The 18,048-nt window shown below is 50.1% G+C and overlaps 2 protein-coding genes across 11 annotated transcripts in view; one reads left to right on the plus strand and one right to left on the minus strand.

Moving 5' to 3' along the window:
- Window positions 1-7,651: 7,651 nt before the first annotated feature.
- Window positions 7,652-17,198, minus strand: MED8 (mediator complex subunit 8). 2 transcript variants are annotated; one of them, XM_083846598.1, is made up of 7 exons: window positions 17,144-17,198; window positions 14,979-15,097; window positions 13,780-13,924; window positions 12,961-13,101; window positions 12,465-12,546; window positions 11,255-11,503; window positions 7,652-8,121 (listed from the first exon to the last, which is right to left on the minus strand). In XM_083846598.1, exons 1-7 carry the CDS (start codon window positions 17,147-17,149, stop codon window positions 8,057-8,059), a joined length of 807 nt encoding a protein of 268 aa, XP_083702724.1. In that variant the 5' UTR covers window positions 17,150-17,198; the 3' UTR covers window positions 7,652-8,056. The 2 variants fall into 2 exon arrangements, with proteins under 2 accessions (XP_083702724.1, XP_083702725.1); XM_083846599.1 differs by lacking the exon at window positions 17,144-17,198 and adding an exon at window positions 16,535-16,881.
- SZT2 (SZT2 subunit of KICSTOR complex) overlaps window positions 17,147-18,048 on the plus strand; it is a 56,688-nt gene continuing 55,786 nt past the window's right edge. For all 9 annotated transcript variants that reach the window (XM_083846583.1, XM_083846590.1, XM_083846586.1 and 6 more), the window contains exons 1-3: window positions 17,147-17,274; window positions 17,357-17,482; window positions 17,593-17,766. In XM_083846583.1, the coding sequence (XP_083702709.1) occupies window positions 17,194-17,274; window positions 17,357-17,482; window positions 17,593-17,766 (381 nt within the window). In that variant the 5' untranslated portion in view covers window positions 17,147-17,193. The remainder of the gene's footprint in view (window positions 17,275-17,356; window positions 17,483-17,592; window positions 17,767-18,048) is intronic.

The following is an 18,048-nucleotide window of genomic DNA, read 5'->3' on the forward strand; positions in this document are numbered from 1 at the left end:
TCTGATTTATATAATACATTTATATTTTCTTATCATTCACTGAATTTATAGCTGTGATTTTTTTTTTAATACTCAAAACTTGAATCGTGAGTCTCTTGTTGGCAAAAACATTGACATAATTCAAATCAAAAAATCTAAACGATAATAGATAAGATGAATTCAGTAAAAAGTAAGCACGGGTACTCTTGGCTCTCTATTCTTCAGTGGTCTTTGACACACATAATTAGCAAATTCATGTACCTAATTGGGGATTGAAAAGATGATATCCAGGTCTCACTCCTACCCTTTTCTTTTTAATCCTGAAAAGCCAGGCATTGTGCATGCAGTCAATAGAAACCCTGCATGTTATTTGGCTCTGTAATGTGGTTTAACCCTTCTCCCTTTCTCCTGAGGTTGGACCCTAAAGCACTATCAGTCATGTATCATTGCTGCACACTTTCTCTGTAACTCCAAGATGAAAACTGAGAAGTTGATTATGTTGAGAGCCCCAAAAGGAGATGCTCCTACATCACCTGCCTGCTACTGAAAAAATAAAACAGGGCTTTCATAGTCACTAAAAGCGGAGACATACGCACTGCTTGGAGCCTGAAAGACCACAAAATGCCACAGTGCCCACTCACGATTTCGACAGCCGCAGATGGGCAGATAGGCCGTGCCCAGTGCGCATGCGTGGCTGAGCTCAGGCTGATACGCTGCCTCCTTCCATGGCTGTTATCAACATTAAGTGACTCATCTGTGCAAACCTGCATCTGTTGTTCGCGCTGATTACATCACCCTGGCAGTACAGGCCCATTACCCCAGCAATGACAGCGCCGCACTCTTCCCTTTGGCCAGAGGAACGAAATACCTTCGGCCTTGGAATCCCAAGTGCCTGGAAGCCCCTCAAGCTATCCGGAAACAGCTCACGCCGTTCCTGTAGGCAGCAGACGTGAAATGACCCCGCTCAGATCCCAGCTGGAGCACGGCGCTGTAGTTTCCCTTTGAAACATCACCTGGAACAAGGCGTCCTGTGAGACAAAAGCAAAGGTTGTGGGCACCGTGGTGGCTGAGCTCAGGTGCTTTGATGGCAGACTTTCACCCTGCTGTGCTTAATTGCTGAACTTTGCCTGCCGGCCGGGGTGGGCAGCATGCATGACTGCGGTTTCCTGCCATGATGAGAACTGTTTATCAGCTGCATAAAAGCCAGCAGCCTCGCTGGCGTGAGCCCTGACGCCCCAATTGCAGGCTGCCAACATGACTCCAGCAATACGTGACACCCTGGGACCCTCTACGGACATGCCAGAAGTCACCGGGCCTGCTAAAACACCCTCCTTCTTCTTCCTTGCCGGTGCCAACCTTCACGAGTGTCCACCTGCAGCGTGCCGCAGCAGGAAACCGCGGCAGCTCTGCGAGCTCTGCCCCCGGTAGGAACCTGAAAACAGCCCCGTCGCAGGGAGCTTCCGAAGCTGTCTCACGGGCACATGGTCAGGAAGAGAGAAAATGCAGGTGACGGGAAAGCCCCAGCTTTGCTCATCCCCAGCATCTCCCTTTCTCTCTGAAGCCATTTCATTTTGCCTCTGCGATTTAGAGCCCGCAGCGGTGGATCGGCTCCGGCAACCCGTCCCAGACTGCCTGGAGCCTGAGAGCTGCTCCTCAAAGCCTGGCAACATCTCCACTCCCAACGGGTGTTTGGGGTTATGGGTAGATGTGGTGACTGCCACCCCTATGCCATGCTCCAGGGCTGCCCTCCCAACGCGTGCTGCAGCATCTCCATGGAATGAATGAAACCAGAAGAAAAAACACCTCGCAGGTGCCCTCAGCTGTGCCGGAGCTTTTCCTGGGGGGCCTTTGCCTTTACCTGCAGTGAGCACAGCCTCGTGCGGAGGCTGCCTGGCCCCGCAGGGGTCCTGGGTGCTGAGCCTCGGCCGCGGGGCCGCGGGGCTGCGGGCAGGCGCTGCTGCAAGCTGCCAGGCGTCGGGCTGAGCGCGCTGCTGCTCGCTCTGCGGGGACTAAGCCACAGAAAGGACATTGTCAGAACTGGGGATTGTTCTGGGAGAACAGGCCGCACAAAGAGGGATTGTTTTACTGTGAAATGAGGCCGTGTTTGAGCTCTGGCCCGGGATGGGCTTTGCCTGCCTGTCCGGGCTGCAGCCTGGTGGGGGACGCTGCCTGCTCCCCGGTGGCTGCTGTCCTCCCCAGCCCTCCTGGCATCTTCTCTGCTTCTGACGCTCCCCCCTGGTGCAGTCAGAGGCACAGCACACCCCTCAAGACCCACGATGGGAGATGAGGAAAAGCAAATTCAGAAAAAGAGAGCCCATGGTCCTGTCCTGGGCTCCCACACCTGCCTGGCAGGTCCCAGGGGCACAGGGACAGAGGAGAGCAGCAGCAGGGCAGCTCCCACCGTGAGGGGCTGCAGTGTTTCTCCCAGATAGCTGGCAGCAACCGTCCTCCCTTGAAGGGACAGATATAACCAGGAGGGAAACAGAGATATGCAGTGAACTGCTCCGAGATAGTGGGCAGAGAACATAGCAGCCTCCTTTTTGCAAATGCTCATCTCTCCAAAAAAGTCTTGCTCCTGGCGAACATCACAGGCTTCCTTGGGTGCCCTCATGCCTGCACGGCGTACAGGGACAAACGTTGTATACTCGATCTCAGGCAAGACACAGAATACGGGGTACGAAGACGGGAAGGAGAGGGGGCTGCATGCTCAAAACACGGGTTGGAGCACAGCCACGAGGTCTATTGCTGTTTTTTTTGGCATTGCCTAAGCCTGGCAGTAGGCATTGCAGGGACAGGTCTGGGGTCAGACCAACAACATCCTGGGAACACTGCAGCTTCAGCAAGGAAATAACACCCATCACGCAGCAGTGACGCCCCTTTGGTCCCCAAATTGGCCAGTAAACACTCAATGAAAAAAAAAATCAAAACGACACTGGGGCACGGTCTTTGCTCAGAAGAAACGGAGCTGCCATGCCACGAAGCACAGCAGGGCCTTAGCACCACCGCTGGTGTGCTGCAGAAGCTGCCGGGACGTGGAGGCAGCAGAAGGAGAAGCCTCACAGCGAACCTGCAAACTAGGGACAGGATCAGAGCAGCAGGGACAAGAGAGCCGCTGCAGGAACCAGCTCCTGATCCCCTGACTTTGGAAAGTATGTGTCTCCGTCAGAAAAATACACACAGTAATTTCCTTTCTTAAAAAAAAATAAATAAATAAAATAAAAATAAAAACCACATTGACACACACACAAAAAAAGACAAACGCTTCTCCTTCCAGGAGGCCAGCCAACAGAATTTGCGTAGGCCTTCGGCATTCCCTCGTGTGCAGGATTGCCCCCGAATGTTTTGCAGAAGGTTTTTATTAATATCTAAGTGCAGGTTTCCACCAAGGCAACGTTCGTGGATCCAGCCAGACAGCTACAGTGTCGTAAGGACAATAAACACACTGCGGGGCCACATCAGTCTGAACTATTCTTACGGCACGTATTACGAATATTTCCAAATATCCCACCGCAGGAGCATGCTTTTACCACCACAGCGTCTATGTGAGGCACAAAGCGGTAACATTTACCTCCGAGGTGGATGAAGATTTATTGCACTTGGTTGAAAGGCAGAGCTCTGGGGGATTTTCCCAAAGTGCCCGTGTGTTCATTTTTAGACACCGGCTGTCACTTAGACAGGACCTGGCTCTCCCGGGGCCACCGAGCTCATGGGGAGAGCCTGGGGGGAGAGGAGAGCCCGGCTGGGGTTCCTGCTTCCACCTCTCGGCCATTTTCCCTCAGTTTGTGCGTTTGGCTTACGAGCAGTTTTCGAGCTTTTTTGCTTTCCAGCTCATTTTGCTGCCGTGTCCGTGTGTTTGTGCCTCTGCGAGCTGCAGGTGAAGCTGCTTGGAGGGTGATGCAGATGCAAAACTTGGCTCGTTGCGTTTTGGCAGCACACGCGCCATTGTGTTCCTTCTTAGTGAAAAAGAAGCGCTCAGACTCCCTCAGCCCAGCCACCAGAAACGTTCTCCAGTCCCACAGACACCGGGTCCCTGCCGTGGCTTTGGTATGGGGAGCAAAGACCTGCAAAGGCTCCCTTCCCTCGGCCATCCCGCTGGCCGTTTCGGTCGCATCTCCGCTCGCCTTACGTACCTCACCTTCTCCATAAAAAGATCCGCAGGTTACAAACTAAACAAAAAAAAGTCTGTGTTTTCTTTTTCAATGAAAACGAGACACCTGCAGGCACATCTCCGCCCGGGGACGGGCCAGGAGAACAAACACGCTGCAGATGTCGGCCGTGCTGCTCAGTGGATGCGGAGAGGTCCCGGGAAGAGGAGGCACCCCGACAAACCTCCCAAAACCCCTCCAAACCTCCCCAAACCCCTCCAAAGCGGAGGAGCAGCCCAGGGCAGCAGGACAGGCCACGGGGAACGCGGCACGAGGTGGGAGCGGTGGGACCGGCATGAGCTGGGCAGGAAGGAAAGGCAATAAATACCCCGGTCCTGCGCCCGGGAGGAAGCCAGATGAAGTGTTCCTGTCAGAAGGGTGAAACACTTTCCACTCCGACAGGAACTCAGGAAGATGTTCAACAGCGGTTGCACAAGGCAAATGGTAAAAATACAGAAAGTCCACATACCCTGCATCTCTAAATTTAAACGTATGTACGTATTCTAAATTAATATACAGACGAATTATTCAAATGCTGACATTCAATGAGTCAAGGAGGACTGGAGAAGCTCCAGAGGCCAAGAAAGCTGATGTTATGCCAGCATTTTAGCAAAGTAAACAGGATGGCCTTGTAAACAGGTGTGTCTATTTGACAGCCATTCCGTGCACAATAATGACAGAAAAATATGCGATCGTATCAATAAACGCTTAAAGCAGAAAAATATAAATACCAATCATCAGACAGTAAACCTGTCAAGCTAACGTGATAATTCTTCTGGCACCGTATAGCCTTAAATCTCCGGGGGAGAGCTGGCTGGGACGGCAGCGCTCAAGGAACAAGCTGCCGACAACGTGGCCGGGCGCGAGGCAGCAGAGGCGATGCTCCCTGGGGAACTGGCACCGACGTGCTTCTGTCGGGGAATGCTAAATGGAGTAAAGCTGATGGCCTGGAAGGAAACGAAGCGATGACAGGTAAAGCGTGCCGTCCCGGGAGCCAGGGGCACGGCAGCAACGTGGAGCCTTTGGGATCCCCAGGGCAAAAGGTGTCCGGGGGGAGAGCAGCCCAGACAGCCCAGCAGCGCCTGCCGCGCCGGGGTGAGCCTCCTCCCTGCCGAAATTACCCTGCTAGGAGGAGACAGGCTCACAGGGTGATGGGACAAGGCAGGAGAAGGAGTCCCAGGGGCTCTGCGTGCAGCACGTCCTGGTGCTGGCAGGGAGAACGAGTCCCCGAGCACTTGCTGGGGCTGCTGCGGCAGCGGGGCTCAGAGCTTTGCCCCGGCCATGCAGGGCTGTGCTTTTATTCTGATACAGTGGACTGGGAATGGTGAAACCCCACTGGACTTACAGGCCACAGGGACAGTCAGTGGACCATGTATTTCCAGCATGACTTTGTGGGTGAAAGGCCTGTTCCTGTTCCCTGCTTCCACGTTTGAGCACTGTCAGCGGCTGGATGAGGGGTTAAAGTCTGCCTTTGAAATTCCCATTCCCACAGCCAGAATAGCGTGTCCTAGTCCCACGTCCCAGAGGACACGAATGCATAAAAATATTTGGATGAGAGCCAAATGCTGGAAAACAGAAAAAAAAAATGCCTTAAAGCAAACGGCTCTGGGACCTCCATCGGTTCAGTTTGTTGTAAAAATGGATCGAGTATAACATCCAGCCTCCTCTCCATGGGGCTAACAACTCAGGGGCTCACTCCCTGGCCAAGATCCAGCAGCTTGAAGGGAATTAAAGAAATACAGCCTCAACATAAGGTGCAATAAGTCAAGAAAATTAACCTTTGCAACAACCTACCAGCCACTGCAGAGCTGTATCAGTTCAGGATCAACTGTTTTCCTAACAACGATTTACACAAGATCTAATTCAGGGCAGGCTGTGTCATACAGGAAGTTACGCTGGCGAGCTTGCCGGCCTCCCCAGCTCTATAATCTACGGAAAAAAAAAAAAAAAACCCCTGCCTGTATTTGCCTTCCTCCTGTCCAAGTGTGTGAAAGGTCTGGCCTGCCCCACTGGAGGCGTTTTTGGGAGAGCCAGGTTAGCGCGTGTGGCTGGCAGCCACGCTTTGCCCGTGTCCCAGGCTGCCCCAGCTCTGAAATGTTTTAGCTTTATAAGGAAGCCAGGCTGGGGGACAAAGCAAAGCAGCATCCCAGAGCTGAGGCTCTGCGTATGACCACGAGCGCCACGCATCTGGCACGGGTTCCTCTGACATTTTTCCGCCTTCCTTCCCAGCCTAAACAGGGGCGTGGGCTGGAGCAGGGAACAGCCATCCCCGCGGCGCTCAGCCCCTCGCAGGGCACACGCAGCCCGTCATCCAGCCCCCGGCGCTGCCCCAAGCCCTCACACCAGGGCCAGCAGCACGGCCCTGCCTTCCCAGCAGCTCCTCGCAGCAGTCAGCAGCTCCCGAGCGCTGCGCTCGCTGGGGGCAAAACGCAGCCCCATCAGCCTGGCCGGGAGGATGTTGCTGCAGACACGTAGCTGGGCTCATTTGTAATGGAGCCGCTTTGCTTATCTTCCCAAGCTGCGCTTCCAGTTGAATTTTCTACTTCCCAGCGCAGTGCTTTTCAAGCCATCTGCAGAACCTCAACGACACCGGGCTACTTCTAAGCAGCGACAAAGAATAACTCAGCAAAGCACCTCTTTGAGGAACAGGTTTTAATGCATTAGTGTCCGTAACTCCAGTGGACAATGCCCAGGCTCTGCACACCAAAATGGGTTGACAGCTGCCCTGGTCACAGTTTTATGGAAGGTTTCATTTTGGGAGAACAGCCTCCACAAATAAGCTGGATCTGATTAGCTCAGAGGCAAGCGGTGCGGGAGCAGCTGCAGGCTGTATCTGCTGAGTGGAGATTTCCTCACCCTTAAGATTGCTGACAGATGCTATTGAGTAAAGCACAGCACGGGCTTTCACCACAAGTCAAAGGGGAAGTCCAGGCAAGAGCAGCAAGAGGCAAGATGGCTCTCTTCTGGAGAGTTAGTATGTGCTAACATGCTCTGTAGGCATCTGTCCCCACCCTTAATTCACAGAGGAATCTTCCATTAAGCAGATTATACCTTACAGCTAAAGGGCCGAAATTAGAACAGGGATGGCTTCACAACGTCCGGTTCCGAACAGAAATGGTCAGATCTCAGGGCCTGGCTAATTCAGAACTTTATAGGAACGCAGAAGCAGGGAATTATGGAAGTGAAATCAGATCCAGCTGGGATTTGCAGCAGCATCAGAGTGCAAAAGCTCTGTGCTTCTGTTCCTGAAATGCTGCCTTCTTGCTGTGGGTCTTGAAATAGTCATTGCCGGTATTTTGCTTTCCGGGGAATAGTTGTAATGGGTTTACAAAGAACAAGATGTTTACTACTTACGTTTGTACTCTGCTGATTCACTTCATAACAGCTCTTTACACACAAGCCTGCAGCTTCAGCACTCAGCCTCTAAAATTTATTGTTTATTTCAGATCAGAGCTGCTCTATAGCCTCACCCAAAGGGAAATGAGACTACTTGTGACCCAAGAGATGGACGCCAGTGTCTCACAGTGTGCAGAACAAGGTCTTTATTCAACAACAGGGAGTACAGTTAGGAGCATCTCGAATCAACAGACAGAAACAAGAAGCAGAGCGATCCATGCAGCTCTTCATGTTCTGTATCAAGAAAGGGTAGGTGCGCTCCAGGCCAGACCTGAAGAAAATGGGATTGCTACTACAAAAAAAGCTGCTCTGGCTGAACTGAGTACTTGTCTCCAGGAGACATGGCTCCTAGCAGCTCCACACAAGCCACCCAGCACTAAATAAAACCCAGGGAACGGTGCCATAACTCCCAGCTCCGTGGATATGGTGTATGGATGTGTGAAGGAACTCAGAAGTCCAAAAAGGAATCCGTGTGTGGTAGCTGCAGCAGGACCAACGTTGGTAACTGCTGTTCCCTGGGTCTGGTTCATGTTGGCTCATCTCTGATACGGATGCATTGAGGCAGATTTGATGTTTGTCTTTATGCCACTCGGCATCTTTCCTAGAAAAAGAAAACAAGCAGTGCAAAATCAGCTATAAGAAAGGATATTTGCTGTCCTGTCAAAGCTTTTCCTTTTCCACCCCAGGCACCACATCAGGCTTATGAGCTACAGCATCTTTCAGCTTCTGACCTAATACAATCACTCTCTCTTATAAATCAGCACTTTTCCCTGTTGAGAAATCTCCTTGACATCAGGTACCACGTCCCCCTACCAATTCTATCCTTGTTCCACCTTAAACAAGCTTTTCTCTTTGTCAGGAGGCTTCTACAGGAGTGTAGGACTTGTTCAGTTTGATAGAAGTTGTTACCAACAGCCCTGACATAAGAAACCAAACTGATCCCCACTTCATTTCAGAGAGACAAATGCAACAGCCTGTATCCCCTTCCATGTAGCGTTATTTGTAGTCAGGGCATATATTTGCGTTATTAAACCCCTCTCAGGTCTCTTAATTTCTCTTAACCACAACCAACTCTTGGGCATTATTACTCTTTGCTGACACCAGTCACACGTGGGATCCTAGCAGCTCAGGATAAGTGTACAGGGCTAGACAAAACTAAGATGATCAGAAAAATAAAAAAGGCAGCACTTCTTCAGAAAGTGCAATGTGTGCTCAAATGAGAACAGAAAAAAAAATAATTTCTGAGAATTGAAATTGTAGCGCAGCAGGACAAGAAAAGATTTGGTGAACAACTAGCAAACACAAAAAAGATTATTAACCTTTCTCAAACACATCCAAAGTGCATCATTGCCTGCAATGAGTTGGCAGGTAATCTGACATCACTTTAGTGCTACCTAATAATCAGCAGACAAATACTTTTAGATGTTAGTCCACAAGGAAGAGTGAACAGGACTGCACGGTTCACCCACGTTAGGAAAACTGTGAGTGGTTCTGGTCCTCCCAGTCTTGAAATCATATAGAAAAGGTGCAGGGAAGAGTGACAAGAATTGTCTGAGATATATTAAAATTTTCACACAAAGACGTATTGAGCAGATTAGGACTCATTAGCTGGGAAAAAATAAAAAATAAAAAAAGACGTATGCAGGGAAGAGAACATGACAGAATTCCAAAAAATGAAAACTAGTGTGGAGAAGGTAACTGAGGAATGATTATTCACTGTTTTTCAGTACATGGGTAAAGAGGAAGCATCCAATGAAATTATCCAGTAAAAGACTTAAACATAAAAAAGGAAACTCTCTAAAGCAAAACATGCAGTAATGCTGTGGGACTCATTGCCACCAGCCTTGCAGGAGTTAAAATTGTAATTCAGAAAGGAACTGCAGAAATTGTTGGCTCTTGGACCCACTGGTCTCAAACCGAACTCTAGCTTAAAATTTGCCTAAAGAACAGCTGCTGGAGGTGCCTGTCAGGACACGCTTTGTTCTTCTACTCTTCCAGGCTCCGCTGTGGGCCACTATCAGGACCAGGATAAGGGGATTGACCTTTGGCCAAACACTACAGCTGCTCTTATCAAATCGGAACTCCCTGGTAACACGGGCTGGACAAGTGCTCGTTACCAGCACACGGAGCTTGATGTGCAGAAGCTGTATAAGAGGGGATGTCTTCCCATCCTGGAGACAGTGTTTGTGGGTATGCAGCCAGAAATCACAGGAGACTTCTTTGTTTCCAAATTACACTGGAAATTACTTTCTAAGTCTTACATAAATACCCAATTAACTTAGGATTAATATCGTTGCTCAAGTTCATTTCTAAACAACATGGTCATTACGCAGGCAAAAAACCACCAATTAGAATATCCAATATCCAAAATCGCCATTAATACGAACACAAGAATGACAATATAGGGTTAGGCCTGCAAGTCCCCCAAGCCAAACCCATTTCTGACAGAATCTAGCAGGGGACATTTATGGCAGAATACCAGAACAGGGCAAGCCTACAGTGATACTTCTGCAAAATACACCCTCAGCTTCCAATATTGTAGCTCAGGGACTTTGAGTCAGAGATGGTGTCTTCAGGATTATTAGCTACTGACTTATTTTTCATCCAGAATTTTACTTTTCCATTCCATATAAACTTTCTATGTCTACCACACACTTGGGCAATGTGCTCTACGGTGTGATTATCTAGTATTCAGAAAAGTGTCTCTCTTTTGTTGTGAACCTACAAGCTAGTATTCTCATTAGTGCACTTTCATGGACCCTTCTGTTTCGTGGGAAATTACGAGTAATCATTCCCCATTCATTTCCTCTACACAATTTGGGATTTCACAGGCTTTCATGTTTTCTTCCTCCTACTCCCAACCTAACCTCAGTAGCTATCCCCAGGACAAACTACCAGAACTTTCTGAAGTCTTCCTTCCAATGAAAGCCACTCCAGACCTTTAGCCATTTTATCACTCTTCCCTGATCCTTTTCAATTCTACAACTTTTTTTTTGCAGAGAAGAGATCAGAACTGCACATAATATTGCAGATGTGGGTGCCCAATGGAATTATATAATGGCCTAACAATATTCTGTTTCTCTGTTCCTCTCCTAGTAATTCCTTACATTCAGTTTGCATTTTTAGCCCCAGCTGAACATCTACGTAATGTTTTTACAAAACTATTATATCATGTATTAAGTTCCGAAATACAGGCAACTAAGTTAAGAGTCTAGGTACTGGACATGTAAAGACAAATTGGTTTTGCTCATTGTGCTTCACATTCTATTTAATACAAATGTAACCTACTGCAATTAAGTGAAGTTACTTTGAATATGAAATCTTTCTGTGGCTCTTTACAGACATCTTTTTTTTTCCTACCTTAAATAATTCATTACCATCAAACTTTTCTACTTTACTCCCTACCTTCAAATCTAGTTTGACAGCAAAATCCCCAGCATACATCCCTACAAAACCACACTGTGATCTCCCTCCATACTGAAGCCTATGTTCACTAACTCTGTTATTAAACAAGTGTTGCAGTGTGAGTTATGAAGCTGGGATCTACTTCAAGCTCCGAGCCAATTTGAAGCAGGTATTACTCCACTGTTACAACCTGACTTAAGTTATTAAGGCTAGAAAGGACCCTCTTATTCAGTTATATTTAAAAGGTGGCTGGGGAAGGATCTCTGCACCTGCATTTATCTTTCTTGCTCCCAGCTTTTCAATCACTCTCAGATATGCAGCATATTTACCTGGCTGTCCTGCTTGTGCCATCTGCACTCCTGCCAGCATTGGCTGCTGCTGAGCTGGTGCACCTGACATTGGTACCTGCTGCATGCCCGAAGCCCCTGCAATGATGGCACCAGCTCCGGGTTGCCCTGACTGGACAGATCCCCCAGAGCCAGGGGGTCGCCGGTTTGACAATCCTTTCCCAAAGGCCACAGCTGCTACCAGGGCATTGGTATCTGCAGGGTTGAAAGTCTGCTTGTTCTGCCGTAATCCTGTAGAAAAATAAAGAAAAGATTTTGGAGCATTCTGGCAGTTGAGTCCAAAAACCAGCATAGCTTGTCCTGAATTTACTTTTCTGATAGTTTGCTGTGTGTAACAGAGATCAGCTTCTAACAAGTTGTACGACAAGAGTTTTGGGAGGGCCAAAGAAGCTGCAAAGTCCAAGGACAGTGGTGTTCCAAGAGCTTCTCCACTGAGAGCTGGGTGCATGCTGCTCAAAAAAGGAGGTCAGAGGAAGCCAACTCCACTAACTATTTTCCATGCTGAATCCTACAGCAGGTAAGAAGCATTAGGTTCTAAATAATCAATGGCAACATCCCTCGTTTGAGGCTCAGCAGCAGCATGGTGCTAACATTCTTAAATTCTGTTTTCCACATACGTATTTATTTAGACTGTGACAGTGAGTCTCATATTGCCTGCAGTGACCCTATCATACTGGGAGCTCTGAGCTATCTGCGTAGAAAATTTTGGATTCAGCAACACAGGACTCATCATGCATATCTCTGCAACAGTGCTATCATTTCTCTGTGTGAAGGGAGAAGTGACATAGCAGTGAGTTGCAGGCCATTATTAAGCAAAAGACCTGCCTTCAGCAGCCTCCCCTCATATATACCCACATCATCAATTTTCTAACTGCTGCTTTGCAAAGAATGCACTTCTACATGTATACAACATGCCACCAAAAAAATGTTAGTTTTGGGGAGACGCTAAGGTATGCTTCTACAGCTGCCCCTCCTTTCCATTTCACAGAGCTTCCTACTCCTTTCCGTGCACCCACAGGACTCCCTCCCAATGAGAGGCCTCCAGGACAGCCACTCTTGCATGTTCCTGAATGTTTTTGTCTGTGCTAACCTGCATTTCCCATGCTTTAGGCTCTCTGCTTTACCTACTTTGCCACCATCTCTCACGCTTGTTGCTTGGATCCTGCACCCCACTCCCACCTCAGTGCCATACCTCCGCTTTCAGATTCCCGCTCCTCCTTACTGATTTTCTCCAGCAGATTTGAGCACATTTTATTCAGACTTTGGATCTGTTTCTGCAAAAAGGAAACCAACAGTAACTGCCAGGATATTTCCACCACAGTACAAGTCAACAAGGTAAATTAACAATTTTTCTCTTCCCAGGGTCTGTGTAACCAAACATAAATATTTCGTTAGCACAGCTTAGAGAGCCCAGCTCCAATGCATGCAGGAGGGCAGTATGGGGGTGGGACAGCCTTCGTTTTAATTTGGCTGATGGCACCTCTCGTGAGCAGGCAGTGGGCTGGACACCCTAGTTTTGTGAGACTGAAGGAACCCAAACCTCGGCTAAGGCCATCTGGAGAAATCTCAGGCAGAAAAGGGCATAGTAAAAAAGAAAACTGTCAGATAAAAGAGTAAAGGAAACAGAGCTAAAGGGCATTTGTGCCCTAGGGCTAAGAGGCAGAATTATCAAACTCTTTTTCACCTACCTGTGCCACATCGGGGCTAATTCGAGCTGCATCTGTGATCAGTTGCTTTTCCTGCTCCTCCACCTCAGGGTCAGGCTTCGTTCGAAGATGGTCAGGCACTACCTCATGGCTGAACACGGGCACGCGCCCCTCCGTCTGCCGCTGCAATAGTCGGAGAAGCCACGCTCAGGGCCTCCTCCTCCAGCCAAGCACTCAGAGAGCTCAAGACCAGGGCACAGGCCATGGAACAAGGCTGCCAGCATGCTGTGGAGAAACCCTGACTAGGGAGTGTGAGGAAGTTTCAACCATTTGTCTAGGAATTTGTACTGTGTCTGGTCAGAGCAACCCACGGCGGTCTGCAATCCCACCTGCTGCCTGCCAGCGTGGCCACAATCAGTTGAAATGTTTTCTTACTTGAGCAGAGAATAAATATTGCCGGCACACGCCATAGGTTCTGAAATACACCCCGTGTTGGTCAAATAACAATTAGTGCAAACCTAGATGCAGATGTCTAACAGAAACTGCACAGCTACGGCAGAGGAAATCAGGAGATGGCAAGGAGGCCTTCCAGTTACACAGCAAGACACCATCTCCTTTGTCCCTGACCTTATGAAAATACAGCATTTATGAAGAGCACATCCTGTAAAGTATATCCAGAGCAAGTCTTGGAAGGTGAAAGCCCCCGAGCAAAGAAGCTCCAAGGCAGAACCACTCATCACCTTTTATTTCTTTACACCCAGAGCTGAGGAATGCCAAGTGCAAGGAACAGCAAACTGAAGTGGGTCCGTAAGCACACTGCAGTACTCCAATGAGTCCAACACTCATTGGGAAGTTTCTTACCATGATCTCCTCATCACGGTCTGGAGACAGCACTAAGGGTATGATAACCTGGTTTCGCAACAGTGGGGTCTTCTCATGCTTCAGCACTTTATTTAAAGTGTTCAGCTGTCCTGAGAGCAATGCAAAGCTGTCCAGAACTGAAGGCCTGGGAAAGCAAATAAAGAAGACGGAGCACGCAAACAGATACCACAGATGGCTTTTATCTGTTCCTCACTCAAACGTCTGGGAAGTGAGGAAATAACATATTTATTCCTCCAATCAGTCTACTCCGGACATTAAGGAGTAAAACCTAGGGCTGAGTGTGCAGATGTGGACAAATCCTGGGCCCTATACACAAAGCTGCAAACAGCCCAGGGGCACTACAAGTACCACTGGAAGTGGCAGTTGTTTGGGAATTCGCTAACATACACAGAAGCAATGCTTTTCTTATCACTAACTCTCCCAGTAAAATTCTAAAGCAAGGCCTGAGACACAATTTAGCTCCTAAGCAATACAGCCAGGAGAGACAGTATTTATAGCTTGGCTATCCAGACTAGGGGATAATGAAGCAAAATAACTGATAATCTTGTCAAGGAGGTCCCCCTCAGCTTGTTTTCTCTGGGGAATTCATCACCTCTCTTTCCTTCTGCAACATTAATGCTAACTGCCTGTGACACTTTGCTTCAGTGGCAGCTACTGCCTAAGATGCTGCACAGGTTATTAATCTGCAGATATATCATCCTTATGCTCCATCAGGACGAGAATGCCACCTTGCAAGCCTCTCAAACTGTCTGGTAAAACATGCTGAAGCAGCAAACCACCAGCATAAGAACTCAATTTATCTCAGAGCCAGAGAAAGCCAAAAAGGTCAAGAAATGCAGAAAGAATGATTGCTCATTTCACAGCATATGTGGGTCTTAAAGATATTTTATCCAAGGAGTTTCCATTCACTGCAGATGCAAGCATCTTCACTGGCTCCCTTAAGTGCCTAGCTCCCTGGGTGTTGGCATGGCCATTACTGCGTAGTGTGAAACAAATGGATTTCAATTGTTTTTTGATGGAAGACATTTAGTGGCTCCTCCAGTAGAAATGTGAAAAGCAAATTTAAGCCTACTGACAATGGGCTTGTGGTTTTTAATTATACTTTGTGGTCCTTTGAGCAGAGTCTGGAAGAGTTTCAGCAGTGATCAGGGGTGCCCTGTCTCCGTGAGATGCCTTACCACGTGAGCCGGTCGTACTCATTCTCCAGCTTGTAGATAAAACTGACCAGTGAGTTCTTCAGGTCAGCCACCTGGCTGATGAGCGCCTCCAGGGTCAGCTCCAGCTGCTTCTCCTCTCTCTAAAAAAAGGCAGGAAAGACAGGGATGAGGACAAAGCTTAACATCTCTCCAAGGACCACTGCGATCCACACACATGCATCCATAGTCCAATCTCTCAAGAGGAACTCCTTTGCAGGGGAAGGAAATAGAGACCCTGAAGAAAAAAAATACTGTATTTTCACACTGAACATGTCTCCTTGGGAAGAAAACTTAGGCAAGAGGCACGTACCTGTACCAAGCCCTGGCTAGCTGTCCTTTTTAAGATTTAGATGAGAATGGTGAAGACATTATCTCTTCCATCTGCTTTTTTACCACATCAGGCAAAGTCATCAAAGTTGGCTCACGCCACCTTTGTGCGCTATTTATGCTAACCCAGCTCAAAGCAGATTAGGATTCTCTGAACCCTTGCTGACAGCAGACGTGGGCACAGTGATGTGTTCACCCAGCACAGCCATTTGCAGAACGAGTATCTATCAGGTCTGGGGCCTAACGATTCCAGTTTCTACCCTTAACCTTACTTTTTACTTTCTTCCTGCCCTAGTGCCACTACCGGCTGCTAAAAAACTGGGAATTCCTATGTGACTTGTCCCTTACCAGCTGTGGGAAGCACTGAGGTGACGGACACGTCAGCTGGACACGTGCAAAGATCACCTCCTGTGTTTTGCTCTGGACTACGCCGTTTAAATAACCTTTCTCTCTGGGTGAGGGGGTGTCTGGTGATCTGTTGCCACAGACACCACGTCATATCTTTGACTCTTGCAAAAACCTTCTAAAACCTTATCTATTCTTACTTATTCATACAACAGAATTGCACAAAATGTAATTAAAGTCCCAGCCCTAATGAACTGCTAATGTAAGTCAGGCACTGTACAATAACCCATGAAGAGGGTGGGACAAAGCAATCAAATAATGGAAAGGGAATGCCGATTGGGAAAGCAGATGGGGTGACTCAGGCTGCTTGCATGCTTGCTGTTGGGTTAGTCGTTGTACTGTTTAAACAAACTCAACTAGCATGAGCTTCATGGGAGAGACTTTTAAGTATCTCGCACGTTCACGAGAACACAAAGCTATTCTACTTAATTTATAGTCTCGCTAGACTATAAAGGCTTTATTTTTATTTAGAAACTGCTGATCAGTCTTCACTTAGCCACCTCAGAAGAAATGGCTGAGACAATTTTGTTAAAACCCACTCCCTGTGCACGGAGTGGATTCACGGAGCAGACTGGGGGTGTTACATCTCCGGAGCGCAGCACTACAACTCTCCTCCATCTTATGACGGGGCCCATCAGTTCCTGGCTGAACTGAAGAAATGAGTCTACAGCTGCTCCTGTGCACTGCGTGCACTGTGTCTGTGCGAGCAGGTTAACCACACTCTGCACTATGAGTTGGGCCAGAGCCAGCGTTTTACTGGCTCCTGGCCTTTTCAGCGCCAGATGTACACATCCAAGACAGTTCACCTGGTCTCAAACCTGGAGGTCTTTAAAAGACGTTTAGATGTAGAGCTCAGTGATATGGGTTAGTGGAGGACTTGTTAGCGTTAGGTCTGAGGTTGGACTCGGTCATCTTGGAGGCCTCTTCCAACCCAGGTGATTCTGTGACTCTGCGATCACCGGTGCTTATCCCAGCAGCTCTCAGGAGGGCGAATTAAATCCCACCGCACACAGCGCTCTGCTCCGCGGCACCTGCGGGGGACCCCGGCCTCCTCCTTTTGCAGGCTCTCTCCCAAGCCCTTGGGGTCTGGGTGCGATGGACTTCAGGGACCTCGCCACCACCGTGCCCTCGTCCCGGGGCTGTGAAGGGGCCGCTCGGGGAGGGGCCGCTCAGGGCCCTGCCGGCGCGGCGCGACGGGAGCCGGGACCCGGGGCGGGCACACGGAAACGCGCCGCGTGTGGCAAAACAAAGGGGGGGAAACGGCCCCGATACAACACCGCGGGCCGAGCCTCGAGGGAGCGCGAACGGCAGCGGGGTTCGGGGCTACGGCTTCGCCTCGCTTCCCGTCCCCGTCCCCTCTCCCGCCCCGGCTCCCCCCCGTCCCCGTCCCGTCCCCGCCGGCCCCAGGCCCTCACCTGCATGGCGGCGCGGGCCGGTTGCTAGGGGAGCGCGGCGCTTCCGGGTCATGGCGGAAGGCGGCGGGGCAGGGGGCAGGGGGCCGGGCCGCCGGGCGGACATGGCGGCCGCCGAGAGGGCCGAGGGCGAGGTGAGAGGGGCGGCGGGCGGCGGGCGAGGGGCGGAGGGGGCCGGGGGCCGGGTCCGAGCGGCTGCCGTGGTCATCCCCGCAGGTGGAGGAGGCCGGGCACGTGTTCCTGCTGATGAAGAAGGATTACCGCATCTCCCGCAACGTGCGGCTCGCCTGGGTGCTCAGCCGGCTGCACCAGGTCATCTGGGCGCTGCCCGAGCCCGAGCTGGTGAGCGGGGACGGGGCTGGGGCGGCCCCGGGCACGGGGGGGGGTCCCGGCCCTGGCCCCCGTCTCACCGCGGGGCCCCCTCGCCTGTCGTTCCCCCCCCCCCGGCGCAGGTGAACTCGGAGAACGAGCTGGACGTGCTCAGCATCCTGCCCCACGGCTGGCAGCCCGACGAGCCCGTCCAGCTCAGGCCCTACCTCCTCGTGCCCTCCACGCGCGTCACCTTCCTGGCCCGCCAGTACCGCTTCGTGATCGAGCTCGATCTGAGCCCTTCCACGGGCATCGTGGTGAGTGCAGGGGCTGGGTTGCTGGGGCGCTGTGTCTCAAAAGGAGGAGCGGTCTCCTTGCTGAGCGGGCTTATTCCTCTCTGTGTTAGCCTCCGCTTCCGCAGGGGCCTTGCCTTATTCCCCAGGAGCAAGGTACGTGATGCTCCTAGCGAGGCAGCCCCACGGCAGCTCCATTTCTCTGCCTAATGCCGTGCGTGTGCCCACGGTTTGCAGGAAGCTGCCGTTTTAATGCAGCTGCTGCTGCAGAAGAAAGTTTGTTGTTGGCCCCGTGTGGTGGGACAA

This window comes from Anser anser (genome assembly GCF_964211835.1).
Source record: "Anser anser genome assembly, chromosome: 8".
NCBI classification, from domain to species: Eukaryota; Metazoa; Chordata; class Aves; order Anseriformes; family Anatidae; genus Anser; species Anser anser.

Coding starts and splice junctions, on each gene's coding strand:
- MED8 (XM_083846598.1), bottom strand. Junction 13,925..14,978: donor GAGTACGACCGGCTCACGTG/GTAAGGCATCTC, acceptor TTGCTTTCCCAG/GCCTTCAGTTCTGGACAGCT. Junction 12,547..12,960: donor TTAGCCCCGATGTGGCACAG/GTAGGTGAAAAA, acceptor TCCTTTTTGCAG/AAACAGATCCAAAGTCTGAA.